The 27417-nt window shown below is 43.0% G+C and overlaps 1 protein-coding gene across 5 annotated transcripts in view; it reads right to left on the bottom strand.

Moving 5' to 3' along the window:
* Positions 1-685: 685 nt before the first annotated feature.
* Positions 686-27417, bottom strand: part of LOC126518319 (uncharacterized) — a 103459-nt gene continuing 76727 nt past the window's right edge. For all 5 annotated transcript variants that reach the window (XR_008609714.2, XR_008609711.1, XR_008609713.1 and 2 more), the window contains one exon: positions 686-967. Coding sequence is in view for 1 of the 5 variants with exons in the window: in XM_055064500.1 (XP_054920475.1) it covers positions 814-967 (154 nt within the window). In the remaining 4 variants the exon portion in view is untranslated. The remainder of the gene's footprint in view (positions 968-27417) is intronic.

Here is a 27417-nt window from a genome sequence, read left to right as displayed (position 1 = left end):
TATGAGCTCTAGAATGCGATTATTGTGTCCGCCTCTTCGCAGACATTTTGAATAATTTTCATTAAATAAGAAAAATTAGGATTAATGCGCGTTGGCGTGACGAATCAAACCAGTGCTCACGTGACTCGGAGCCGATTACTACTACTACGTGCACACTTAATGAGTCATCGCAAGCCGCGAAATAAGCTCAAGGTGTCAATCTCTGGTGAGCAGGTTTACCGGGTTGCGTAGAGCGATGTGCAGTACGCATCTCCGATCTGAAAGCCGCATTAAACTTCTATACCATAAATGAACTCGAGTGAGCACAAAATCGTGCTATTAGGTTTAGCCATTCCTCACGGTCCTACGTTATCAGCATTTCATCATTAAATGCGGTATCTGGTTTGTCAACGATTGCTTTCCGTCTACAGGGTGCCACACTCTCTCCCTATTCCGTTTATTTTTCTACAGCTTCCTTAACCATCCGCCGTAAACCCCGCTCACTTCATGCATATCTCGTCGGAAACGTCATCCGCTTCAATTTACACACGCACGTGCCCGAAACACCACTTTTCAAGCATTTTTTTATTTACTTGAGCAGCGAAAGACTCGAACAGCCTTCCACACGCCGTCACAGTCATCACCCAAACACCTACTTTTGCCGAAGCTATTGTCACCCATATTTCAAAACGACCACCTATTTGAATTGATCAATGAATAAACCTTTATTGAACAAGTGAATTGACACTAGAGATGGGAAAGTCCCTTATTTCAGGAATCTTCTGGCCTGGATGCCCGCCGGGACCGGGCGAGGAGTTGGCGCTGGTCGACTGACTAGGTCCATCTTGGAGATTGCAGCCTCCACGTTTCAGTGAGAAGGTCTGGGTCTGCATCTACTGCTGCTGCTGGTGGTTGTGTCGCTGTGATGCTTCCTCGGGTGTGTTTCCATTGCAGCCAAAGCGTCAACGGGGTCTCCCCGCACTGGATCCTAGTAACAAGAAAAGAAAGCATCGACTACAGGCGACTTTCACGCAGGGCACCTTATTGCATCATATCCAACCTACGCTGCACAGCTACACTTGTCCACATTGCAACGTACTGAACACCTACTTCTAATCTTTATTTTATTATCATCGCCTTGTGTAGCACTCCTGCTTTGTGGTTTTCAAGGAAATAAAATGTAGTAACGCAAAGAAGGAAATGGTTTCAGCACGGTGACTATGATAAAAGGGATCAGTGATTGTGCAACCAGCGCAATCACTCTGCTTGCCACCAATGGAGAGTGACAGGAGTTTGCATTCGCACTACTATTCGCAGCTATAGTGTTAATCGAATCATAGTGACTAGTGTCTACCCGTTATTCTTCGACGATGCTTTTCAAACACACGCGCGCAACGCCGCATGCGATTGGCTGCGCAGACTAATGCGCACGCGTACCATGTACACATAAAAAAAAAACAGTGGCCTGCCCGCCGTTCGTGGGTGTATATGCGCTCACTGTACAAATAGCGCAGGATGCTGTGTTTTCGTTACTATTGTATTACAGAAGTCGTTCCGCCATTATCTCGGAAGAGACTCTCGAATTCTCCCGATGAGTGGATAGCGGCAAAGCCGTAGACGCTTCGCGCGAAAGCGAGAAAAGCCAGTGTGTATTAAAAAAGCGAGTGGTGTCTTAAAAAGCTGGGTTACAATTTTGTGCGCAACTCGATCAAAGGGGGCCCTTCGTGAGGTGGCCAAGAGAGCAGGTTTCGTACGGACGAATAACTCCTCCAACTCAGGACAGCCTTTACAAGTAAATGTTTTCTTTTTCTGTGTTTTTTTTCAATCAAGTGGCTTCTACTGCTGAGTACGAGGTCACAGGTTTGATTCCCAACTGTGCGGGTCGCATTCCGTTTGTGGCCTTAGCGGCAACACACGCACCCGTGCCTTGCGTCTACCTCAGGTGGTAAAAATTAATTCGCATCGTTGCTTGAGTGCATTTGCGATACTTTCGTTCGTATAATTGCCTTAATAGTGTCTTTATAATGTCGTGGTGTTATTTTGACTTGTATGTCATAACACAAATTTGTTGTAACTGCATGTCGTATATATATATTTTTTTATACGGTGTATGTTGCAGCTGTATAATTTATGTAGCCCCTATTCAAGAGCCAAGTAGACTGCACCGTATTTGTGTACCAACATATCCTCATATTGTGTCAATAAAAGATATCAGAAATTGAAAGCATCCCTCCTTCGCCGCATGCCCTCTCTTTCCCCTCCCACTAGGGTACCTCTCACAGCCTTGCACGGCATTGGAACCTTAAAATGAAGAAATTTCAACAATCAATTATTTCATTATTCATTATGTGATTGATTGACTAGTCAGACAATTGAATACACATTCATGCGTTCTTTTTTTCTTCTTTCTACGCTACACGAAAAGGAAGTCCGCATAATTTTTCAATATATCATGTCACTTTCTTGGACTAAACAACCACGAAACACCTTAGTGCGCGATTCGCGATCCAGTGCACGTCACGGATGAGTTAGTTCTCTTTTTTTAAGAAGACTTTTTATCGCACACTTCACTAATCCTACCTACTTACTTCTTGATGCATAGTAACGCTTAAGTCAACTGTACACATTCACTGAAAAGCATAAGTCAGCATGGGTGGTGATGCAGTGGCTACGACGCTTCCTTGCGAACAACAAGGGGACGGATACGACTCTGGACCGCATTGCACTGCGTTCAGAAAGCCAAAAATGTAGCGCGAATTATGAAAATGTTAAATTGCTTCTCGTTGCGAAAATCCGGCCACTGCGCTTCTCTGTGAAACCTGTGAAAGCCAGATTGCGGCTGTTTCCTAAGAACAACTTTTTTTTTTTTTTACAATAAAGCTCGCATAAGCATCACGAATGCTAAAGGTCACGGCGTCTATCGCTATCATTGCTCAGCGGAAAAGTTTCTCGCTATAGTTTCAAAGGATCGTGGTTCGATCCCTAGTGAAACTTACCAGACTTTTTTTTTCTTCTAATTTCACAAGATGAATCTTATTAAGACGTCACCTTATTTTATTTAAAGCCCATTTTCTTTACAAAAAGGCACGCCCCTTAGAGATACAATGACACCGTTTGTCTGACGTTCCGTAACAATCTATGTTCAAGAAGGCACTAAAGGCCAGCACTCAATAAGTTTGGACAAATAAAGCATTCGTTAAACAAGTGTATTTTTCTTTAGTTCAGTTTTGATAGCTTGATTATAAGAAGAAAGTGAGTACGAAGTTCTCATTTTTTAAATTTAGCGCCAATAGCCCAGGGTTGTACGTCAGAGTGACGTCATGAATTTCAAAATAATGTTTCACTATTTGGGCCATCTTGGATGATTAAATTTTTTTATAAGTTGCCCAGTTTTGGCTCCTTTAGAATGCGATATAGTCCATAACTACCGATGAAAATTAACTAAGCCAGAGCACAGGTCATCGAAAACTCGTGACCTCATGACGAGCTCGCGCGTGAACAACACCTGTCTTTGGTCTTCGCGTTTATGGCTTAGCGGGCTACCTATCACACAAAAATAGTCTTTTTTTTTTTGTATCGGTAAAAGGGTAATTTAGTTACATAACCTCGGCTTGTTTAGAACGGGACATGCCTTTATTAATACGCCCCCGGGCCACGTTTGCGAGCGTTTAGGTGCGCCTTGTTTACTGCTGTACCATACTGACACTAATTAGTACGCTTAACCGACCAACCCAAACGGGAAGGCCCTCAGGAATGCTATTCCCAGCAAACAAAATGTCAGACGCGCCAGCCGCGGTAGCGCAGTGGTTAAGGCGTTACGCTGCTGTGCGCGAAGTCCCGGGTTCGATCCCTGCTGCGGAGGCTCCATTCCCATGGGGGCGCAATGCGAACGCCAGTGTATCGACAGCCCAGCATTGCGTGCAAGGTGAAGAACTCCAGATAGTGAAAATAACTTCGCAGAAGCCCTCTACGCATGCACCATATTCAGGAGGTGTTCTGGCGCCTAAAACCGGCAGCGTTTATTTCTTTTTTTTTTTCTGTAAGACTGCCGGAAGTTGGGTCACCTTGTTTGCTGGAGAACATCCGTTCCCTCGATTTGCAAATGGCGTTAGAACAGCGGAGGGCGTCGTTCCACAATTTTTCCTTCAGGGATGTAAGCCCCTTTTTTCGTGGGTGTTTTAACGATGCTGTACGACAAGACAAATATGAAGCACCAGCGCAAGACGAAACAAGCGTTAGTAAAGCTGCGGAATCTAGCCGGCATCTGTGTAAGCGCCTGAGCACTACCTGCCATGGGCGGAACCAGACGTCGACGATGAGTACCACTCCGTTCTTCTTTCTTTTTTTTTGTCATCTGTTTGTGGTGTCTCGCTTTTTGTAATGCAGTCGCTAAGCTTTGTCAGTTGTTAATCTACTCGACACAGGAATGCGAGTCGAGTGCATCCGGCGTCTCTCAGTTCTGTGGTTTTCTGTGGTTGGGGCAAGCATTTATAAAATTCTTGAATGTACTGAGGAATGTGTGCTCTGCTGAAGTTTCAGGGCTTCTCAAAAGAGTGTGGAATGAAGTGAAATGCAAGAGTGACAGTGCGTTAGCAAAAAAAAAAAAAAAAAAAAAAAACAAGAATAACTGCTGACTATACTCGTGAACCTAAATTGCTAGCTGCTTTATTACCGCCTTATTCTGCGACGTGTGTATCAGATAATTAAACAAAAGAATAAGTGCCGGTTCACGACAAAATGTTTACTACTGCCCTAGCTTCACAGCAGCGGTGGAAGTTGAATTTACGTGATCGTCTTTGATACACTAACTACAATGTAATACAGAGCAATACAAATATACTGCCCCTGTACACCAACTTGTTCATTTATCTAATGAAATATAACTTTTTACTAACAAAATTTAGTTAATAATAATTTAGTGAAGATACATTGTGTAATTTCAGAGTTGAGGTCAGCCACGACTGAAAGCGCTAGTTTTGCCTAAAATTCTGCGCCTCGCGCCAGCTTCGAGAATCGGAATGTGCCGTAAAACGCTTCATTGTTGTTGCACTTAATTTGTTACCGGTGCCAGCGTAAATACTGGCCACTTAAATGTTTCTGCGTAGAAACGCATTTCATCGCACATGTTAAGTCACCTTTTCACGAAACATTTGCAAGACACAATGCTTCTAATCAAAGGCAATGCTTCAAACACTGGCTTACATTTGTTGCGAAATAAAAGCTCTCCCTTGCAAACATTAGAACTGTAATTATAAAGTAACTTAAGTTATGATAGTTAATGTTAGTTCGATTTGAGAGAGTTGTCGTAGAAGCACGTTGTGTGTTGTCGTAGAAGCACGTTGTGCGTCTGTTCCAACCTTTACAGAGGAACTGTAAGAAATATAGTTCACCTCGCTCGCACACAATCCAGTTAGTGTATTTTTTCTCTTTTTCGTAGTTTATTTTTCACTCTCCCCATGACCAGAGTTGCTACATATTGTATTGTAGCAATTGTAGCAAACGGCAAGACATATTGTACACAAGCAATGTCTTGCCGTTTGCTTAACTGTGTAATTACCGAGCATAGTTCCACGCCAAGAAAAATTTAAACAAGTAGTTCGATTTTTTTTTGTGGTCATGGCGAGCGCAAGTGGTGCGAACAAAAGTAATTGGAACACGGCAATTGTGGCCTAACTGTATTACAGTGCTCTCTAGCAGTCTCATGATAAAACAAAAAACCCTATCACGCGTCCTGCACGGCCGGCGATTATAGCAGTTAAATCCCAGCTTTCAGGCTGCTGGAGGGCATCGAAGTCGGGTTGGCCGCAGCTGCCATGTTCCAGTTCTTTCCGCGCATGTACGTTTGTACAAAAACATTTACAATAATATTTTTATTAGCAAAAGCTTAATTAGTGTACAATGATCCTTTTAGTACTCGGTTTATCGACTATGTGCAGCTGAAACCTCGGTCCGGCATATTAAACATGCTGCTATGTAGCTATAAGTTTTCTTTGCTTAAATTTTTAGCTATGAAATTCATCTTAGTGTAAAGGATACCTTGGAATTGGCAGCGTTCAGGCCGACGCGCAGCGATGCACACAGGCACGCACGTGTGGTTACATTGGCACGATAGATATGACAGGGTAAGCGCACGAATCACGCCATGCAGATATGAAAATTGCAACTGCGGCCGCATGGTACGCAAGTAAGGCCCGCGAGCGTGTTTTGTTTGCTTGTTTTTTATATATTTCCAAACGCGGGTACGATTTAGGCTCTAGCGTGCTCGTCAGATGCCGCTCACGGAAAGTGTCGCGTAACCTCGTTGTCTTCGTGAAAGTTCGAGATCAATGTAGTAGCCACTCCCGAAGCACGAGGGGGAGGAAGGGGGGCGGAGAAAATTCTTAGCGACTCGGTATTGCAGCGGTGGAAAAATTTTGCTTCTTGTGGACACCTAGCGTGCCCGTGTGAATTACCCGTCCGCGAAAGGCGGAACCGCCGAAAGGTTGTAGAGGACGTCCTTTTCCAAGAACAACCAGCTCACAATTGCATTCGGGGCCACGTCGTGAAACTCCTTCTGAGGTGCGTCTCTTGTTGGTCGAGCATGTTTCTGCAAACGCGGAAAGGAGGGTTGCTTTCAATTGCAGGCTGCTACGTCAAATTTGAAGTCTATAATAATTTGTTTTCTGCTTCCTCACTCGACCAGTCTAATGCTTAGTAAAGTTTGTGTATTCCGTGAGTAACTGGTCTTGACCAATGCTATGCTACAATCGCCGTCTGGTGAAGAAAGAGAATGAGGTTTGTTTGCACTCTGAGCGGCTCCTCAGCTGAACTTCCGCTATCATCGTTCATACTGGCATTTTTAAATAAACGCCTTTCATCGTACCAGTATGTACGCAGACCCATTCACAGATGCAGACTCATTCATTAGGGCAAACTGAAACGCTCTAATCTAGCGTTGCCACTCGGGAAAGGCAACGGCCGCAAACTTTCACATGTGCCTGGTCGCCCATCAACCTGGGCGCACAGCATCAAAGCCAGTGCGTGCCACCAAGCATCGTCCCCGAACACTATGCACGCTGTTATTGGTACTTACGGCGCAAAACTGAACACCACCACGTGCAAGAGCAAGACTACTGACAGCGCGGTTAAAGCTTTCAGTTATCAGCTTATAAGACAACACATCTTCATTCCCCTAATTGTGAAGACAGGCCTTATAAAGGCGAGCCAGCCACATTTACTCGTAATGCAGCATTTTACAGAGCCCCTTTGCATGTCCAACGTATGGCGGGAGACCACCAAGCAGGATTGTTACTTCGACGGCTGCAGGCAGCACTTTCTCTGTTGTCTGGCTTCCATATCTGTACCGCTTTCTACGGTTTAGCAACACTCAGCACCGTCAAAGACGTTAATAACAGCGCATAACCTCATAACAGCTCGAACGCCATCGTTGGCCCCCCTGCCTGTATATTACTCGCTTAAATATGGCAAAACGCGTACAAAAGTTGCGTAAGAGCGCGTTTGTTTAATCCATTATGCTTCGATTATCTCAAACAAGCAGGTTCGTCTTTATTCAAGATACGGCGCGTACGTACTACAATATGCAGAAACAAGACAAGTCTTTCGTTCTGCTGGTGGTAACAAGGTCACGCTCACGCTAAAGAATCACAGGCGGCAAACGATTCTCTACGTCTATATCTATCGCAATATCTTTATCAAACCGGCAAATTGGGTGAATTGTGAGACTAGCATTGTCCAGATCAGCGTCTTTGTATTCGTTCCTATCGCGCTATTTGATTTCGGCAATTACTTTCTACTTGGAAGGTGATGTAGCCAGCACTGATTTCGCTGCTTGCTTTTGCCTTGGCAGCCATATTGCTAAGCGTCAATTGCTATGTGGTAGCGTGCAAGAGTGCTAACCTACTTTCGTGAATACCTCTAGCCTCTCCCTTCGGGCCGCAACTTCTCAGAAAATGCCATAAAGCGACTGGAAGAATGTTGCCTGCTCGTGCGTGAAGGACTTCCCGTGGCTCGTCATGGAACAACGGGGGATGGACAGCGGAGCCAGGTTCCGCTTCCCAGCAGACAAGGTAAATACAAACCTAACTTCTGTTTTCGAAGCTTAGTTACGCTCAAATTTGTTTCTAGAATTCATTCGGTATGTGACTTCTGCTGATTTTATGGCTGTAAGGCGATTTTTGTTTCCTGATCGCGAAGTTAGCGTATCATCCTTTAGATACACTATAGCTGCCAGCTTAGGTCAGCAGGCCGCTGAATTTTATGCCAGGGCCTTGAAGAAGGTAACTTGTTTGTTCCTTATTCTGAAACGTCATTCAAAATTTATTTAAAGTGCACTTAAGAACCATTGCAGGTACCTTTACTTTCGCCGACGTTTCCCCCGTGTTTTTCTCGTTTTCTGTCGTGGAATCATCGGTGGAAAAAATGATGAATCAGGGAAATGTTAAGAACAAGATATTACGCTGAACGAAAAATTATATATAGATCCAATGCTCATGTCGGAATTTATTTGAAGCAAAACTTTATAATTAAACGTACACATGTCCGTTCGTTCTATTGCATATAATTATAAAGCTTCACCTATTTCAACAAGTTCGATTCTTCTCAATTAGTAAATTCATGAATGTTTATGCAAAGCAAAGGTCACAACCTTCACCTCGTGCAGTTATATTTTTTCATGAAGCTGTCCAGAACCTATTCTTAACTGCTAACCCAAACCAGCAGGCAGATGTGCGGCGTGAGACGCCTGCGTAGCGATGTCACGAGAACGAAGGCGATGTGTGATGCTTGTCGAGGGAAGAATGCTGATGACAGGTGTGTGCACAGAGAACTAGGACACTTGTAATCACGTGAAATTAGAACAACATGTGTTACCTGGAATGTTGAGAAGTTGCTCTTGAGCAGTTTTGCTGGGATAGTCAGAGGGCCATGTACCCTCGGTTCTTGCGGCTACGTGCATTGTTGGTTATGCCCTACAATATCCGAAGAGCAATCTTATTATTATAGGAAAGAACTGCTATCTAGACGTCCTCGTAATTTTTGTGGTACTTCATCGCCGTCGTTATCCTTCACAATGTGTGGTCATCGTTAATCCTTTGCCTTTGCAATATCTCTTCCTCTCTCTCTCTCTCTCTCTCTCTCTCTCTCTCTCTCTCTCTCTCTCTCTCTCTCTCTCTCTCTCTCTCTCTCTCTCTCTCTCTCATACGGACGCACACTCACACACGTTATTCGCTTTGCACTAAGAGGTTGAATCTGGCAATACGGCACGTAGCTTCACCTTAGAGCGCGAGATATCTCTGCATGAACATGGCTGCCCGCAGGGTGAAGGCTAGCGTAACCACCTCGTAAACCACCTCAACACTCTGGTAGAAACAGCTTTGATATATGCAATCTACAGGTTGTGGAAATATCTAGATCCCTGTTTATTGTAAAGCGAAGCTTTCCTCGCCTACCCTCACATGTTCGACGTGGATGCTGCTGCCGAGTCCATGGGCACCATGACAGTATATTTATTTATTTATTTATTTATTTATTTATTTATTTATTTATTTATTTATTTGAAATACTCTCAACGTCATTGCAGCGTTAACAGAGAGGAGTGGAACAGTAATGGTACATCATTGCAGATGTAAGTCTTGAATGCCGGTTGATCACGGTTGTTGACGATAAAGGCGGGGAGGTGGTTTCCATGACGTCTTTGGCACGAATAAATTAAAGTACAAGTTGGTGTGGCAGCTCGGCACTAGAACTTCAAAACCATGATCAACCCGTGATGGCATGTAGGATGGTGCAGTAAAGATAGCGTTGTTGGCATCATGGTTAGCGAAAAAGGGTCTTATGAAAAACACAGATGGTCGACAGCTCTTTTGCAAAGTAGATCAAGAAAGTTAATTGGAAAACTTCATTGCAGACAGGCTGGATGTTCGAGAATAATTGAAGGAACTAAAACGACTGAACGGTTCTGGATGGCCTCAGGAGAAGAAATGAGCACTGGTGACGAGGGATCGAGATTGATGATGCGTATTCTAGTTTAAACCTAACTATTGTTTGGTAGAGCATTAATTTTAGTGAGACGGGGTAAGATGCAAAGTTGTGACACAAAAGACCAAGCATGTGGTTTCCATATATATATATATATATATATAAATGCGTGAAGGTTATGTGCATCGTGTCGGAGTGCCAGCAAACGTCATTATAAAACTCTTGTATACTGACCGGCAATGTGATGCCAGTGCGTACCTTTGTTCGATGTAATACAAATAAGTAGATTCGTACAAAATATATTTCCGTATGACACCTGCACATAATTATCTCAGAAGTGCAAAGGCGTACTAATAAATTAGAGCATTAAAATAAACTGATTCTTTAGCGCGCTTGATTTTCTTTCAATTACCCATTCTGTACGTTCCCTGGGTGTCCTCCAATTCTTGGCCGATACTGCAGAATAGTTATGTGCCTCTGTGACACCAGAAGCAGTGAATTCTAAATGCATTTAGACGTGTGTCATACATACTCCTTTGTACATACCCCTATCGTCGCGATTCTTCCATCGAGAAGCATAAGTCACCTTTGTTCACGTGACATCGAAGCGTAGATTTCTAATGCTGCCTAGCCGCCTGATTTGGTGTTTGAATTTGGTCATAGCTTGTGACTGGTGTAGACTATAAATATAAGATATTCCACGAGACTGAAAGTATGACCATTATGGTGAATGAACATACGCACTGTATGGGATTAAACGCTGCACAGGATGACAGTAAGAAATATTGTATGCATCGTCGTTTGATGTATAGCATTTATATACACGCTTCACTTTGATATATTGCCAAAAAATGAAACGGATATGCATATTTTCTTCGTCTGTCATGCATCAGGCATTTGGGAGTGCAACTTTTGGCCGACTCGTTCATTGCAGGTTGTACAACAGCTCGACACTTCAGGAAACAAAATTCGACTCCAAAACACTCATTGACTTTTTTTACTTTCATATTTTTCGTCTGTCGTATTTTATTTATTTATAGGCCAGTGACATTCGTTCTTCACCGATCTGGGTAAAACCATCAATTCCTAGCCAAACATGTTTAATTTCTGCGCTTCGTCTTGCTGCTTCAGATACCACGTTACCCTACTTAATTCATAACTCATTTTTCTTACGATGAGCGCAGCCAAGCAATCGCAGTTGCGAAACTGGGACAATTAAACGCGTAGAAATGTGTCAGAGGAATAAAACAGCAGTCTAGTTGGGCTTTTAACCTCTTGCGATATTGTAAAGCAGAAATTTTCTTGTACACATTTGAGCGGTTTAGACGATGCACTACAGTTATCCTGGTAGACATGCAACACTGGCCTCTGTATTAGTCGAAATACGACTGCGTCAGCATTATAAGTTGTTTGAATAAAAATGTTACGAATTTACTAATTGCTAATATAATACAAATATTCTGACAGTGTAAAATTGGGCAATTGCAAGTGATGCGCACGAGCACAGCGCGATTTTAGCACAAATAAATGAATATGTACAGCATTAGCCTATATCATCACTCTGGGATACCATAATTATTTATGCAATAGGTCAACCTCTTCCACTCTCGCTCACGACCAAACCAGTCGACAAATCTTTCTTCACGAGTATTTGCCGCTTTTGTTAGTTCTTGCTCAAACTGACCCCGCCGATTCGTTTGGTTAGCCATTGCACCTCATAGCGCCAGTCGCCAAAAGTGGCTTTAAAAAATGAAAGCAATAAACCTAGAAATGAATCCCCACGATAGAAATTATCGCAGTCATCATCCTCATCACCATCAGCGTATCTATGTTGCTCTACCAGCGATTTCTAATAACTCTTGTCTTGCGCCATCTGATCACATCTTATCTCTGCAAACTTCCTTACACCACTAATTCGCTGACGTACAAGGCATATGGTGGCTGGGTTTATCGCGCGTCAATATTCCATGGGTTCGGTTATGCTGTCCCGTCAGGAATTGCGGTATCGTGGAGTAAATGGCCTAGGCGCGTCCATACAACCTACTATTTCGCACTTGGTTCTTCCGCTTTGATTTTTTCCCTCTTACGAGACAGTGCTTGTCCTCGCCTTTTCCGGAATTATTCATTTGGTCGGAGTTCACGTTATGTTCGTGTGCTTCACTTGCGTTTAGCTGCGTTTTTTACTGCCCATTGTTAACTGTCCAGTAGCGCGTTATTGTCTAACGCTTTGCCAGAAGACACCACGGCCCGTACATTTGAATTTAAGCTGGCTCTGCTGTGTATGTGACTATGTAGGTTGACAACAGTAGGCGATCACACCGTATCTGTGCGAGTATACGGCTCAAAGCGTTTCTGGATCTGTGCCAAGCTCGCCGTCTGAGTCTGAGTCTTTATTCCAGGTATATATACATATAGGTATATGGCTGAGAAGAAGGGGGAAAAAGCCGCTAAATCGCAGGTTGACGGTGCTTCCTTACCCCATGTGTACATCGGTGCAGCGGTACGCACAAGAAGAGACAGCACAGGATAAACCTATTTAGAAGGAAGACTCAAAAACAAACAGGCGAAGCACCTTAAAATTAACCATACAACAAATGCAATAACAACTCGTTTTAGACAAGTAATGCAAATAAGAAAGAGATTGTGGCAGGGAAATGCACAAAAGGAAAACTTAACAAAATACGTATCGAAGCTATTTATAAGAAATGTCACAGATCAATGCATAAGATAAGTAAAACTTGTTTAGTAAAGTGCAGTATTCTTGGTGTCGTGTAGGGTAGTAGTAAGTGTTGGTATGGCAGTTTAGCAACTTCAGATAAAAATATGCCGTAATAAATCTGATTTGTATAACGTTAAAACATGGTAATGATACATGCTCGATAAGCGCATGATGCGATAGGTGGTAAACAGTGGTTCGGAATGTGCTTTGCAAGGCATGGCAGAAATTGCTCTAAGCGCATTCTTCTGCTTAAGTGAGAGTTTCATGATCCTTGTGTTCACCTTCCCCACAACAAAATGCAGTATTTCAATTGCGATTCAAATAATGCGTGGTACAACGCAAGCTTTCCTTTTGCAGTTGATAAATAGTGAAATTTCCTCATTACTCCAACTACACGGGCAAGTTTACCTTGCAGATGCTTACTATGAGCATCCCGTAACATACATGTATTCCCACCGTTTTGACTTTGTTTTTTCTATGGCATTTCCTCTTAACGTAAGAGTAGCGCTGACAGAAAGAGCTTGATCTATAACTCTGAAAAATATGGCTTTAGTTTTGTTTGAACGTATAAAGAGAGAATTTTTAATAGACCAAGAGTGCGATTCATCTAAGATATTCGCTTGACTAGCCAAATTATGCGCATTAGTAGTTGTCGTCTGCGTATATAATACATTGAACAACAGTATCTGTTGTTATTAACTCCTCATTATAAATAATGAATAGCAAAGGACCAAGCAGGCTACCTTGATGAACTGTGTTTAATAGTATCACAGGACGAGTGATGGCCGCCAATAACCACATATTGAATACGGTCACGGGTGTAACTAGATATTAAGTCAAAGGAAATACATCGCACGCCATAAGCTGGAAGTTTTAAAAGATATGTTTTATGGTTGATTCTGTCAAATACTTTCAAGAAGTCTATAACTATTCCTAAAGTAATGAATTTCTTTTCTATATTATGAAGAATAAATTTCATTTCTTTGAGCAATACAACTTCGGTAAAATATTTTTCTCTGAAACCAAATCGGTTACTGTTCATTAAATCAAATTAGAAAAGGTAGAAAAATGTACATTGATAATTCCCTCTAATCTCTTGGAAAAAGTTGGTAATATGGATACGGGCCTAAAATTACTGGGGAATTCCTTAGCCTCCTTTATGAAGAATGACCAATTTTGCTTCTTTCTTCACCTCTGATAGAAAAATACTGGTACAGAGAGACAACCTATAAATATACCTCATAATTGGGCAAATAACATTTATGACATGTAATACAGATTTAACTCTAAATTGAAAAGCATTTGGCGCATTTGCTGACTTCCATACGGCTAAAAGCGGCTACCATTCCATCGCAATCATACTCAATGTAAGACCCATGGTATCAGGTGCCTGATTTTTCACGTAATCAAGTACACTACGGTAATGCTAAATATTATGTGGGAAGTGAAATAGTCGTTAAACTTCTCACTTAAGTCTACATGCATCACTGACACCATCAATTGTAAAAGAAAGTGTGACAAGATCGTTCAGACCTTAAGAGCATGTTTATTCTACTCCAGAGGGTCATCTGATCACTAATCCCTTCAAATAAGCGTAAGTGATATTTGTTTTCATATTTCCGTAATGTGACGTTTAGCTTATCGCACAATTTTTGGAAAACTATAAATCAAGGGAGCCACGACTCAGCAAAAGCTTCTGGTATAGCTTGCTCTTCTTAGAAATCATTTTAAGGATTCGGGGCGTTATCCGCGGCTTACGAGTTTTCTTTGGCTTATGAGTTTGCTTTGGTTTACTTTGAACCATGATGGTCTACATAATAGACGGTCAAGGTTTCGTGTCCTCGCTTTTTTCACCCTGCTTCTCGCATAATTATGCAATTTTTTTGTCCTTTTTTCTCATTGGTGCCGAAAACGAGCCGCACGAGAACGACATGGTCGTGTCCTGCAAGCATCTTTTAGGCAAAGACGATGCTGGCCTTTCGTGCGTCATCACCGGGTCAAGCGTCATTGCAACACGGTGGCCTACTGTACGAGTCAGGCCGGCGAGGTGAGCGCTTCGAAAACGTGACGTATACCGTCGTAATCGTTCCAGTGCCTTTCGCCCTGCCACTTGCCTATAAAACAATTTAACACGCACTAATATTGAGTACGCCAATGCTTCTTGTATTTCTTACAAGACATTACATATGTTCCTATCATAACTTTATTTAAAAGTAATTGAAAGAATGCATGCCTAGCGTTGCTACAATTATTCTATATGACAAATCCTTTTACCAAAGAATTGTAGACAGGGAGAGCTTGAGCTCATCCAGTGAAGCAGCGCATCAAGAAAAGGGCAGGAAGAAAGTAGCCGACGTGCGCTGCCTAATGAGTGAACGTTCATTGGAAAATAGCGTGAAAGCATCCGCATCGTTCACAGCTTGTATGTGGCGCTGCTGTCCAATTAACATTCAGTTATCTGCAAACGATCACTTTCTCTTGGTGTTTCGCACGCGCTGCTTAAATGGCTACATTTTTCCCTCCAGAATACCAGCACTGAAATCTCCCTTGTCCACGTAAACCACTTCCCTGTCGTACAATCTCTAGTTAAAAAAAATAGTCCATATCTCCTCACTGTGGCGTCCCTTATAATCCCCGAGTTTCTTTGGTATATAACACACTAATTTAAAATTACATCAATAGGTAACACCATACGGCGTTTCCACGTTCCTTCCTCAACGGCGGTAACGCAAGCTCATTCGACGTAAAACTGCCACCTATATTTGCCATTCATATTTATACTCAATGAAGCCGCACATGTTCAAATTAGATAATTAAGAGTGCATGACTGGTGAATTGAGACCCAGAATAGTTTTAGGTTAACGGCTCGGAAGTCATTAAGCACACCGAATCAATACTGAAAGTATTCTAAAAGATAACTGCACAATATAATGCCTTAACACGAGACTATACCAGTTAGGTGCGCTCTTGCTCGCTACAATTATACCTTCTAATTATTGCGGTTAGCATTCCTCAAGAACTTGACCCAGTTTTGGATATGTTTGTTTCTTTGTTGGTTTGTTTACTCGTATCTAACCTGTTTGACGCCTCCTTTGGTCTCGGTATTCTGTGATACGATGCGTAGAATATCGGGTTGGTATGCTGAGGGACCAACTTGTGTCACTGGCTATGTGATGGTATGTGCTGCATCTCAATTAACTTCTTTCATGACATTCTCAGTCTCTCTTTTTGTGCCGTTCATCAGTGAACCACTTTTACGCCAACTTCGGTCACTTGTTATGCGCCATTAGTCGCCGTGGTGGCATAATTTTGGTCGCTTGCATTATATAAACTTGTAGTATTCGTTGTTATTGTTTTTCGCATGTACCCCGCTCCCCTCTATAACGCCTAGGCGCTTGAGGGTATGTGAAATAAATAAATAAATAATTAAATAAATAAATAAATAAATAAATAAATATGGTGACTTTTTGGTTGTGCTGCTAAGCCCAAAGGCGTGAGATCAAATCCCGGTTATGCCGACCGCAGTCAATATCCTTGACGCGAACTTTGGTAACTTCAGGGCTATCTGCCAATAGGCAGGCACTTCATTTCATTAGACCTAGCTCGCGCCAGTTTGAAACACTGAACTGTTTCAGCAGCACGGTGCTTTGTTACTTGCGCAGCAGACATATGTCGGTGGCCAGGCCTTCTACCACGATGGTGTCTGGCAGCCCGCCCGCGAGACCTGGTGGCCAACTGTCCTAGCAGCCTAGTGTCTTGATCCTCACCCTGTCGATCTGATAGCCAGCTGATACAAAGACCTGCCAACTCGATACCCACCCTGCAGATCTGCCGGCCAGCTGTTCCAGTAGGATGGTTGTTTTGATGATCACCTTGTTGATCTCGTAGTCAGCTGATTTAGCGACCTGGTAACTCCATCCCCGCCCTGTGGATCTGGTGGCCAACTGATCTACCTATGTGGTATCATTATACCCCCTCTACTGACCTGGTGGTCAGCTGTGCTAGAAGCCTGGTGTCTTGATCCCCTTCCTGCGGACCAGGTGGTCAGCTGTTCTATCAGCCTGGTGTCTTGATTGCTGCCCTGTAGATCTTGGCGCCACCGCATCTAGTGCCAGGTAACTCGATGCCCGCCCTGCTGACCTAATGGCCAGCTATTCTAGCTGCATGATGTCCTGCTGCTCGCCCTGTAGGCCAGGTGGCCAGCTGTTCTTGTTGCCTCCTAGTCTGGTGATCACGCGATCACACATGCGTTAAGGAATGAGTTAGCAAAAGTTTTTTCTATCACAATTTCGTTATGAAAAAAAGTTGGGTGGGTTACTGTTTAACATACGCAACGTCAGCGTTTCTGTTAACTTCGTCCTACTCGCGCTTTTGATTTCTGTCATTAGTTTGTATTTAAAGATTGTCATGGCTGCAATAATCGGCGATATACGCTGAATCGATATCGCAGTTAGAATTCGCGTTTGTTGCCATTTTGCCATGAACTGTGAATGTGGTAGAGGGAAAGAGTGCTCGCATGCTTTGGTGAATAGTTTAAGCCGTTAACGCGCAAGCACAGCTCCCGCCGCATTTTTTAAGACACCACGAATTGCATGGATGAATGCTCGCTGCTGTTTTATGCAGGACATCTCCGTGACTTTTCGCTCAATCAATGCGGAGATGGACCCTCGGGCCAAGTGCCTCTTTCCTTCCTAGCAGATGACGTAAGCACAGTCCTTGGCGTAGCAGCCAGGCGAAGTGCCATCCACTGCTTTTTATGTAAGCGCTTCCTATTTCGTTCTCGTGAAGTTGGCGAATCTGTGGTTAGAGCAATGTACGACAGCTGCCTGTTCAGTGCAGCACGTACCTGAATTGCATGTCGTGTAGTTGGAATAAATAACCTGTAATTTCCTTATTCCCAAACGCAATTCCAGACACGCTGATATTATTCAAGGAACATACACAGCACGCTGACACTTGCTGACGTTTCCCCTTGTTTTAGATCGTTTCTGTCGTGGTAGCATCAGTAGACTCGTCGTTTTTGTAGCGAATCAACCATGAGTAGTCATCATCGTACCATTGTCATCTCATTTTCTCTCTTTCTCAGGCACTCACGTATGCCTACGTACGGAAACGGATGGACATGCACATGCGCACAATTTTTTTTTTGTCTGACAAAGGGGTTGAAACATCCCATAACACCGCGCGAAGCTATTATTTGGGTGTGAGATAGTTAGACAGGCAAAAGATAGATAGACAAGTAAACACAGTTGCAAATAGCGTAACAATAGCATAAACTAAATACACCGTGTAATAGGAGCAGGTTTAAAAGCACACGCCCGTGCTTGATCAAATGTTAAGCTATGTGTATAAGTTGATGCGTCTTTAAATAAATAAATAAATAAATAAATAAATAAATAAATAAATAAATATATATATATATATATATATATATATATATATATATATATATATATATATATATATATATATATATAGCTAAAGATACACCTGCGCAGCGTCGTGGAAGTACCACCAAACGGTATTATTTAACTACTGTACGAATGCAAAGTAGTATCAGTGTGCACCTCTGTTTGGCGTAATACAAGTACGCATATTCATACATAAAATACTAACATATGACATCTGCACGCACATATTCTGAAGCACAAACACGTCCTAACGAACCAGCACGGTACAATAAATTGATTCGGTCATCATAATCATCATCATCATCATAATCATCATCATCATCTTTTATGTCCACTGCAGGACGAAGGCCCCTTCCTGCGACCTCCCTTAAGCCTTTCCTGCGCCAACCGATTCCAACTAGCAGCCGCAAATTTCCCAATTTCGTCGCACCACGTGGTCGTGGTCTTCTGCCGTCCTCTACTGCGCTCCCCTTCTGTTGGTATCCATTGTCACATTTTATTCCTTAATGCACTTCATTTTCTTTGAATTACCATGTCGGTATGTTGCACCAAGTGCGTGCCGCTGTGACACAATAGGCACATAACTCCTATATCTACATAAATATGTGTTACGCTTCTCTGTTCCACCCGTCAAGCATCGACAAGCATAAGTTGCCTTTATCGTCATGACATCGCTGCGTAGATCTGAGATTGTTTGTCCGCCTTATTTAGTGCTTGAATTTCGGCATAGGTTGTGAACGGTGTTTACAAATATTAAAAAAAATCCATGAGAATAAAGTTTTGATTTTGTGGTGAATAAACATAAACATTGTGTGGGTTTACATACTCAACAGGATGAAAGTAAACACATTTGTGCGCATCGTCGTTAGTTATGTAGCTTTCTGATTGTACGCTTCACCTAAGCTTTACTTCGCATAAATTGCAATATATTTATTTATTTTTTTTATTTATTCAAAGAACCTTACAGGCCCTATGGCAGGGCATAAAGTAAGGGGGGCATATTAAACAGTAAAGGTATAAAGTACAAATTTCCAACAGGATCAGTGCTATAAAAAGATTACTGTGTTACACAATATTGAAGGCACTAGGAATACAAAGCAATATCTGAAGGCACACGAACACTTGTTACTGTTAACAGAGCAAAGGAAAACCGTTTGTGAAAATGATATACAACATGGCAAAAATGCACGATAACATACACTAGATTGGTTACTCGTGAACGGAATTAAATGGGAAAAGCATGAGTAACTGAGAGCGGAACGTGTCGGGATTAGATATGGAGGCTATGTTATCGGGGAGGTCATTCCAGAGACAAATGGCACGTGGTAGTGCAGATGAATTAAATGCATTTGTTTTACCGTATATGCGCATGAAACTGAACTGATTATGTAATCTGCGTGAAAAAGAGTGGGGTGTTTGTAGTTGTAACCGGGTTCGTTTATTAGTGTAAATATATTTGTGGAATAAGCAGAGAAGAGCGATGTTGCGGCGGATATCTAAAGGCGGCAACAGTAGGTCTAGTTTAATTTGTGTAATGCTTGAGTTTATGCTGTAGTTACGGGATATGAACCGGGCTGCTCTGTTTTGTACCATTTCAGTCATATTTATTAGATAATTTTGATGAGGAGACCAAATTGGGGAGGCGAATTCTAACTGTGGCAAAATGAATGTTTGGAAAGCGAGTTTTCGAATGTTTGGCGGCGAATTTCGCAAGTTGCGTCGTAGATAGCCAAGAGAACGTGATGCTTTCGCGCATGTAGAAGTGATGTGTGGGGCCCATGAAAGATTATCTGTAAGAACAACACCAAGGTACTTATATGATGAAGTGTGGGTAAGCATAGTGTTATTAAGGTGATACGAATATTTAGAATTTACACATTTTCGGCTGAAGCACATCACCTCGCACTTTGTAAAGTTTAGTGTCATGAGCCATTTGTTACACCAGTTAGCGATAAGGTTAAGATCTGCTTGAAGTTTCAAGTGATCGTCAGTCGTGTGAATAGGACGGTAGATTATGCAGTCATCGGCAAAAAGGCGCATGCAGGAAGTAATCTGTGTGGGTAAGTCGTTAATGTAGATTAAGAAGAGTAAGGGGCCGAGGACGCTGCCTTGTGGCACACCAGAGCTAACAGAAGAAGACGGGGAAGAGAAATTGTTAACAACAGTAAACTGTTTTCGAAAAGAAAGAAAATTACGAATCCAGGATAATGTTAAGGAGTCAAGTCGTAGGGCAGATAATTTAGAATTAAATTATATGTGTAATTTTGTATTCGTGTGGCATGCATCAGACATTTCCAAGGGGTAATTTGAGCCAACTGGGACGTTACAGGATCGATAGACAACAGTGGGACGATAGGGAAAGCAAAATTATGCTCCGGTCCGTCCAGTGACATTTTGTACTTCACGACGTTTCATAAGCCCCATTGGTTCTTCATGAGTCAATTATATGTATGCTGAACCGTTTTGAACAAAATCAAAAGATGATAGGCTGCGCTACCATTTAGTATCTGCCCTTCACCTTGCTACTTCAGAAACCCGGTAATCCTATTCAAATCTTTGCTCCTTTTCCTTACAATGTACTTGCGCTTGCCTTCTCGCGAATATCAAACGTGCTGATGAAAATACTTACGACTTGGACTCGTTGGTAATATAACACAAATATATTCATAGTGAACAAATGAACTAATTGGAACCGAAGCCCGCAAGCACAGCGCTATCTTTTAAAAGAAGAATCAAAAATAAAAATATAAATGTCATATGTCATTCATTCCGGGGTACCGTAACTTTTTGCGATAGCGCAACGAATGCCGCGCACACGCATTACAAAATCAACTGGTAGAACTGTGATGTAATGCCTCGTTGGCGTGCTTGAGGGAAGATAAATTATATCTTCTTTCTTCTCGAGTATATATATCACAAAGCAGTAATCATCATCACTATCGAGCAATTTATCCTCCCCCAGCGATTTCCAATTGCCCTTGCTTTGGGCCAGCTGACTCCATCTTATACCTGCTAGTGTCCTAATATAAGAGCACTTAATTTCCTGTCGTCCTCGACTTCCCTTCCCTTGGCACCCATTTTGTAACTCTTTTAAAGCACCAGTAATCAGCCCTATGCATTACATAGCCCACCCAGCTACATCGTTTCATTTTAATGTCAACTAAAATATCGGCTACCCCTGATTGCTCACTAATCCACAGCGCCGTGCTCCTGTCTCTCAATGCTATATCTAACATTTCTCTCAATATTTCTTGATAATATCGTACTCTTTGGGTCCTGTATTACTGCTCGCGGAATGCAGTGATACAAGTGAAGCTAACCATCATAATTTCATATTGCATGCCGTATGCTATACAACTGATTTCATTTTCCAGTGTTTCCTTTCCTCGATAAGAATCACCTTTGAATAATTTGCCTTGATATATTTTATTCTAGACACTGATTACCAGTCGCAAAAATTTGCAAGGCAATTCAGTATTACTTTATAGTTTTCTGTATACTAATCTTCCACTTTACTCTTTCATTACATTGGCTCAACCATACAATAGCAGTCATAATTTAGCTTTAATGCCAATGCCAATAACAGAGAAAAAAAGGAATATTTTATACACGTGCGCATGTCGGCACTAAAAAGCTGGAAGGTTATAACCAAGAATTCATTCTTGTAGCAAAGCTTATGACATGCACCTCGGAAATGAGGCGGAATGGATGGAAGGTGACCTCTAGTACAATCGACAATCAGTAGGCAGACATTACGTAGGGAAAACTGCACGCCGTAGTAAGCAAAGACGAAATTAACACAAGCCAAACGTCAGGAAAATGTGCTGGCGGGGTCCATCTTCCAGACACACGGTTATCCCCGAAAGTTCAAGGAAGCCCGAAGCTTGCATATTCATAAATATTCACTATGACGAGAAAAGGATACTCGAGCTAAAAGTTAAATATATGATGGTTGGGTTCGTTATACGTTATGATCGCATGGCAAAGGTTGTTGTCTCATGCCAGTAATTGCGGTATCGTGGAGTATGTGGCCTAGGCCCTTCTGCACAACCTCTAATATTGCGCTTCATTTCTCCATATTGATTTGCCAATGTGATGAGGCAACATTTATCCTCGGCTTTTACAGAATGACTCATTTGTTTGGAGTTTGCGCTGTGTCCGCGTGATTCGTTCAGGTTTGCATGCTTTTCGTTTGCTGTCCCTCATTCCCTGTCTGTCAGCTTATTGATGCTTGGACAAAAAATACCACGGCCCGTGCGTTTGCGTTTCAGCTGGCGCTGGTGTATATGGGTTGGTGTATATAATCGAGGCGCGGACAGCCAGTAGTTAGGGATCGACATATTTGGTGATCTTTTCTCTAACAAACACATTCGCAGGCAATCACACCGGATCTATGCGAGTATGCGGCCGAAAGCGTTTCTAGATCTGTGCGAAGCTCAGTATGTGTACAGAATAGAAGGTCAAGGCTTCTTATCCTCACCTCTTTCACCATGGTCCTCACATACATGTGCGATGTCTTTTCTTTTTTCATTGCTGGTCAAGTCATGCACGTATCTGCCGGGCAAAGACGATGCTGGCCTTCCCTGCGTCATCTCCAGGTCAAGCGTGAGAGGCAGGTCTAAACGGGTGGTCAGACTATATGATCTGGCCACAAAGGTGAGCGCATCGAAAACATGATATCCTGCATTGTAATCTTTCCAGTGCCTTTCACTGTGCCAATTGCGTATAACACAATTTCACGCAAACTAAACACGAGTACGCCAGTGCCTCTGTAATTATTATCGCTGAACTATGCACAAGACGCTGTAAATATTTATTTCAGTATTTTCGTATATTAAGGAATCATCAGAAAGATATTATCTAACGCAGTCCACAATTGCACCTGAATAATGTTATCAATACGAAAAACTGCAAACTGGGTGGACTGGAACCTACCTAGTGAAGCAGTGCATCAAGAACATGGCAGGCATGCGCTTCGTGACAAGTGGAATTTCATTGGAAAATAGCGTGAAAACACCTGCGTCGTTCACAGCATGTATGTGGTGCTGTGGTCCAATAAACGTTCAGTTATGGATCAACGATCGCGTTTTCTGCGTGCTTTGTGCGTGCAGTTTCAGTGGTTACTTTCATTTCTCCAGAATGCGACCAGCAAAATGCATTTTGTGTACATACTTCGCTTTTCTTTCGTGTGATGTATGGTAAAAATTCCGTAGATAATAATGCACGAGTTGCTCTGGTGTAGTTTTTTTCCTCTTTCTCCTCGTTCCCTTTACCCCTTTCCCCAGCACAGGGTAGCCAGCCAGAACTTACACTGTCTAACCTCCCTGTCCTTCCTACCCTTCTCTCTCTCTCTCTCTCTCTCTCTCTCTCTCTCTCTCTCTCGGTGTATTATACATATATTTAAAGCTGCGGCAAAACGAAACACAACGTGGTTTACCAGGCTCCTTGCAGATCGTCTGTAACGCAAGCTCATTCGGCGTAAAGCACCCAGCCATGCTTACCTTTGGGCACTATACTCACTGAAGCCACACACTTTTCAACGAGAAACAAAAATTTCATACATGAGTGTGGTGAATTGGGGCCCCGAGTCGTTTTCTGTAAACGACTCCGAAATCGTTGAACCCACCGACTCATAATTGATTGTATTGTAAAAGATAACGGCACAGCGCAAAGCTTTCACACGACAATATTACAGTTGCACTCTTGCGTGTTACAACTGTGACTTCTATTTATTGCGGTTAGCATTCCTTAGCTTAATCCAGTTTGCGGTATGTTTGTCTTTTCGTTTGTTTATCCGTATCTAACCTGTTCGACGGTAACTTTGTCCACAGGGGAGTCCGTGATCTAATGGGTAGACCATCGGGCTGCTGTGCTGAGGGACCAACCTGGTTCACTATGTGACTGTATGTGCCGCATCTAAATGAGCTTCTTTCAAGCCATTTTGAGTCACTGTGTATGTGCTAATCATCAGTGAAACTTCTTTTACCCCATCTGTGGTCACTGGTAATGTCCCATTACCCACCGTGATGGCTTTGGCGCAGCACTGCTAAGACCGACAGTGCGGGGTGATATCCCAGCAATGACGGCCATGTACGGTGCAGTGGGTACGCGTTAAAGAACCCCAGGTGGTAAAAATTACCCTTTAGTCTTCCACTACGGCGTGCCTCACAATCGTGTCCACTGTTTTGGCACGTAAAAGCTCAGAATTTAATTTGTGTTGTGTGCCGTTGCGTACGCACTGCCTTTCAGTTGATACCTTGAAGGCAACTAGCGTAACTGGTTATGTGCCACGAGGTAGGCGCCGCATTTCAATGAACCTCTTTCGCGCGGTCTTGGGTCATTCGGCTGTTCTATAGGGGCCCGTAGTCCTGCTGCCTGCCCTGCGGACCCGATGGCCTGGCCTTCAAGTGCGATGATGTCTGGCAGCCCGCCCCGCTGACCTGGTGGCCAGCTGTTTGAGCAGCCTGGTATTTTGATGCGCATCCTGTGGAACTGCTGACCAGCTTATTTAGCGAGCTGGAATCGCGATGCCCGGTCCTTATGAGCCGTTCTCGTGGCCTCCTCGGCTGCTGATCGGAAGATCTCGCGTGCATTTAGGAATCACAGGTGCCAAAGTTTTCTTTTTTTCTGTCATCGTCTCTTAATCAAAAAGACAATTTGGGCCAGTTGTTGTTAAACGTACGCAAATTCAGCGTCTGTATTATCTTCGCTCCTTTTGCGCTGATTGATTTCTGTCATTATTTTGCATTTAAAGATTGTCTTCACTGCAATGACGAGCGATATAACCTGAACCGATATCGCGGGCTGCGGTCCCGTTGACTGTCATTTTGCTGGTGGTGGTGAATGTGGTGGCGCGAGCGAAAGTATGATTAGCTGCTTTCGTGAATAGCTTTAGCCTCACATACACTTTATTGAAGACACCACGAAATGTCTAAATCGACGCCGGCTGCTTGTGTATGTAGGACGTGCGCGTGGTTTTGGGTCCAAAAAAAGCTTACACGGACAGCGGGGCCAAGTAACACATGCTAGCAGACGACCTGAGCACAATAATGGCGAATGTTTTGAAATAATTGCGCTCAACCAACTTTTGGTGTAGCAGCCACGCGAAATGCGATTAGTTTCCTTTTGGTGTAACCACTATCTCTATCGTGCCCGTGTAGTTGGCGTGTCTTTGGTTAGACAAACGTACTAAAGCTGCCTGTTCAGTGCAGCACGTTCTCGAACTTGATGCCGTGTACTTGAAAGAAATAACCTGTTTGTCCCTAATTCCAAAACACCATGCAAAAATTGCTGATTCAGTATCCAATAAATACTGGAGGCAGGTTTCTATTTGCCAACGTCTCGCATTGTTGTTGATCGTTTCCATCGTGGCAGCATCAGTGGAGAATACCGCAGAACCAATGCACATGTGATGATATACATGAAGCGAAGTTTTTTTATAATAAATGCTATACAGCTAACCGCAATGCGCACGTTGTTTAGTTTCATCCTATACAACCAGTAAATTAATGCGATGTTTATCCAGAGCCTTCACCTCGTAGAATTTGTAGATTTGTGGTCTATACCATTCAGAATTTCTTCTGAAATGCATACACCAGATCAGGCGGATGCGGTGGGTAATGGGTAATGGTAATGGTGGGTGGTGGGTAGTGGTAATGGGTGGGATGCGGTGGGTAACGAAGGCGGTGGGTAATGCATGCCGAGGGAAGAATGCCGATGACGATTTTTTCCAGTACACTTCGCTAAGCACAATTACTGAATTTTGCCGCGTAGCAACGCTTCAACAGTCACTTCAACGCCTAAATAGGCGCGGCTTTTTTTTTCACCAGCCCCGGCGGCACAGCGTCAATGCCGTTCCCTTGTGGGACCACAAGGTCACGGTTTCCATACTGGAACGCACTGCACAGGGTTCAGCCAGGAAAAAAAGGGCACCTGGCGTTGCGAGAATGTTAAACAGCTTCATGTTGCGGAAATACAGCCGCAGCGCTCCCACAAAACTTTTGCAATCCAAATAGTGGCAGGGTCAGAAAATGTTTTTTAAACAAAAGGAAAGCTCCCGTTCCCATCTGCAGTGCTAACGTTCACATCTGCAATGCTAACGTTCCAACTGAGTATTGCAATGCAATACTCAGTACGAACATTTCTCGCTGCAACTTCGCAGAGCCGTGGTTCAAGCTCTAGCATAACTTAAAATCTCCTTTTTTATTTTAATTTCACAGGCTTCATCTGATTAAAAAGGTTCTTATTTTATTCAAAGCCCATCTTCTGTACATGGAGCGAGGCTAAAGACAAACACGAAAATAAGTTTATACGAATAAAGCATTCGTTAAAACTTTGTATTCTATTTTTTGCATCAATAAGTTGCTTATTTCAAAGAGAAAATGGAGTTCGAAGCTTTTTTTTTTCTACCTTCGCGCGTAAGCAACAGGTTCGTACGTCAGTGTGACGTTACAGATTTCAATATATCATTTTGCTACTCGGGTTGTTCTGGCTCATTAAAAGGTTTTAAAAGTTGCTGAGTGCACTCTCTCGTTCTTTCAGAATGCGAAATAGTCCATAATTATCGATGAAAAATTAACTAAGCCCGAGAACATGCCATTAAATATGACGTCACAGCGAGCTGGTGCGTGCTCCACGCTCGTATTTCGACTTCGCGTCTGTTTTTTTTTTTTTTTTCGCTTAGCAGGCCGCCTCTCACGAAATTAGCACATCTTTTTGTCTTTTGTAGAATGGTGATTTACTAACAAAGCTGATGTCATTCGTACAGGAGATATGGCCTTAGTGATACGGTCTCGGGGCACGTTTGCGAGAGTTTATGTGCGCCTCGTTTGCTTCTGCGACGTAATGACAGTAGTTAACACACTTAACTTAATCACTCCAACACAAATATCATCACGAATGCTATGCCCAGCAAATAAAACGCGAGGCGCACCAGCCGCGGTAGTGCAGTGGTTAAGGCATTGCGCTGCTGTGCACGAGGTCGCGGGTTCGATTCCGTCTGCGGAAGCCGCATTCCGATCGGCTTGGAATGCAGGAACGCTCGCGTGCACCATGCTATGCATGTAAGTTCAAGAACTCCAGCGGGAAAAACTTATCTCCAGAGATGTCTGCTACGGCGAGTATCGTAATCAGACCGTGTAGGCGAGTGGAATACGCGGAATTACCTTTTTTTTTCTTTAGTAAGCCTGCCGGAAGTTGTGTTTGCTTGACAACATCCGCCCCTTCAGTATGCAAATGGCGTTTGGACCGCAGGGAGCATCGGACCGCAACCTTGCCTTCCGGGGTGTAAGCAGTTTTCTTTTTGTGTGTGCGCGTGTGCTTTAAAGGTGTTGT

The sequence above is a fragment of the Dermacentor andersoni genome, chromosome 11 (assembly GCF_023375885.2).
Source record: "Dermacentor andersoni chromosome 11, qqDerAnde1_hic_scaffold, whole genome shotgun sequence".
NCBI classification, from domain to species: Eukaryota; Metazoa; Arthropoda; class Arachnida; order Ixodida; family Ixodidae; genus Dermacentor; species Dermacentor andersoni.
Note: the sequence above shows the minus strand (reverse complement) of the source record. Positions and strands in the feature narration are given on the sequence as shown.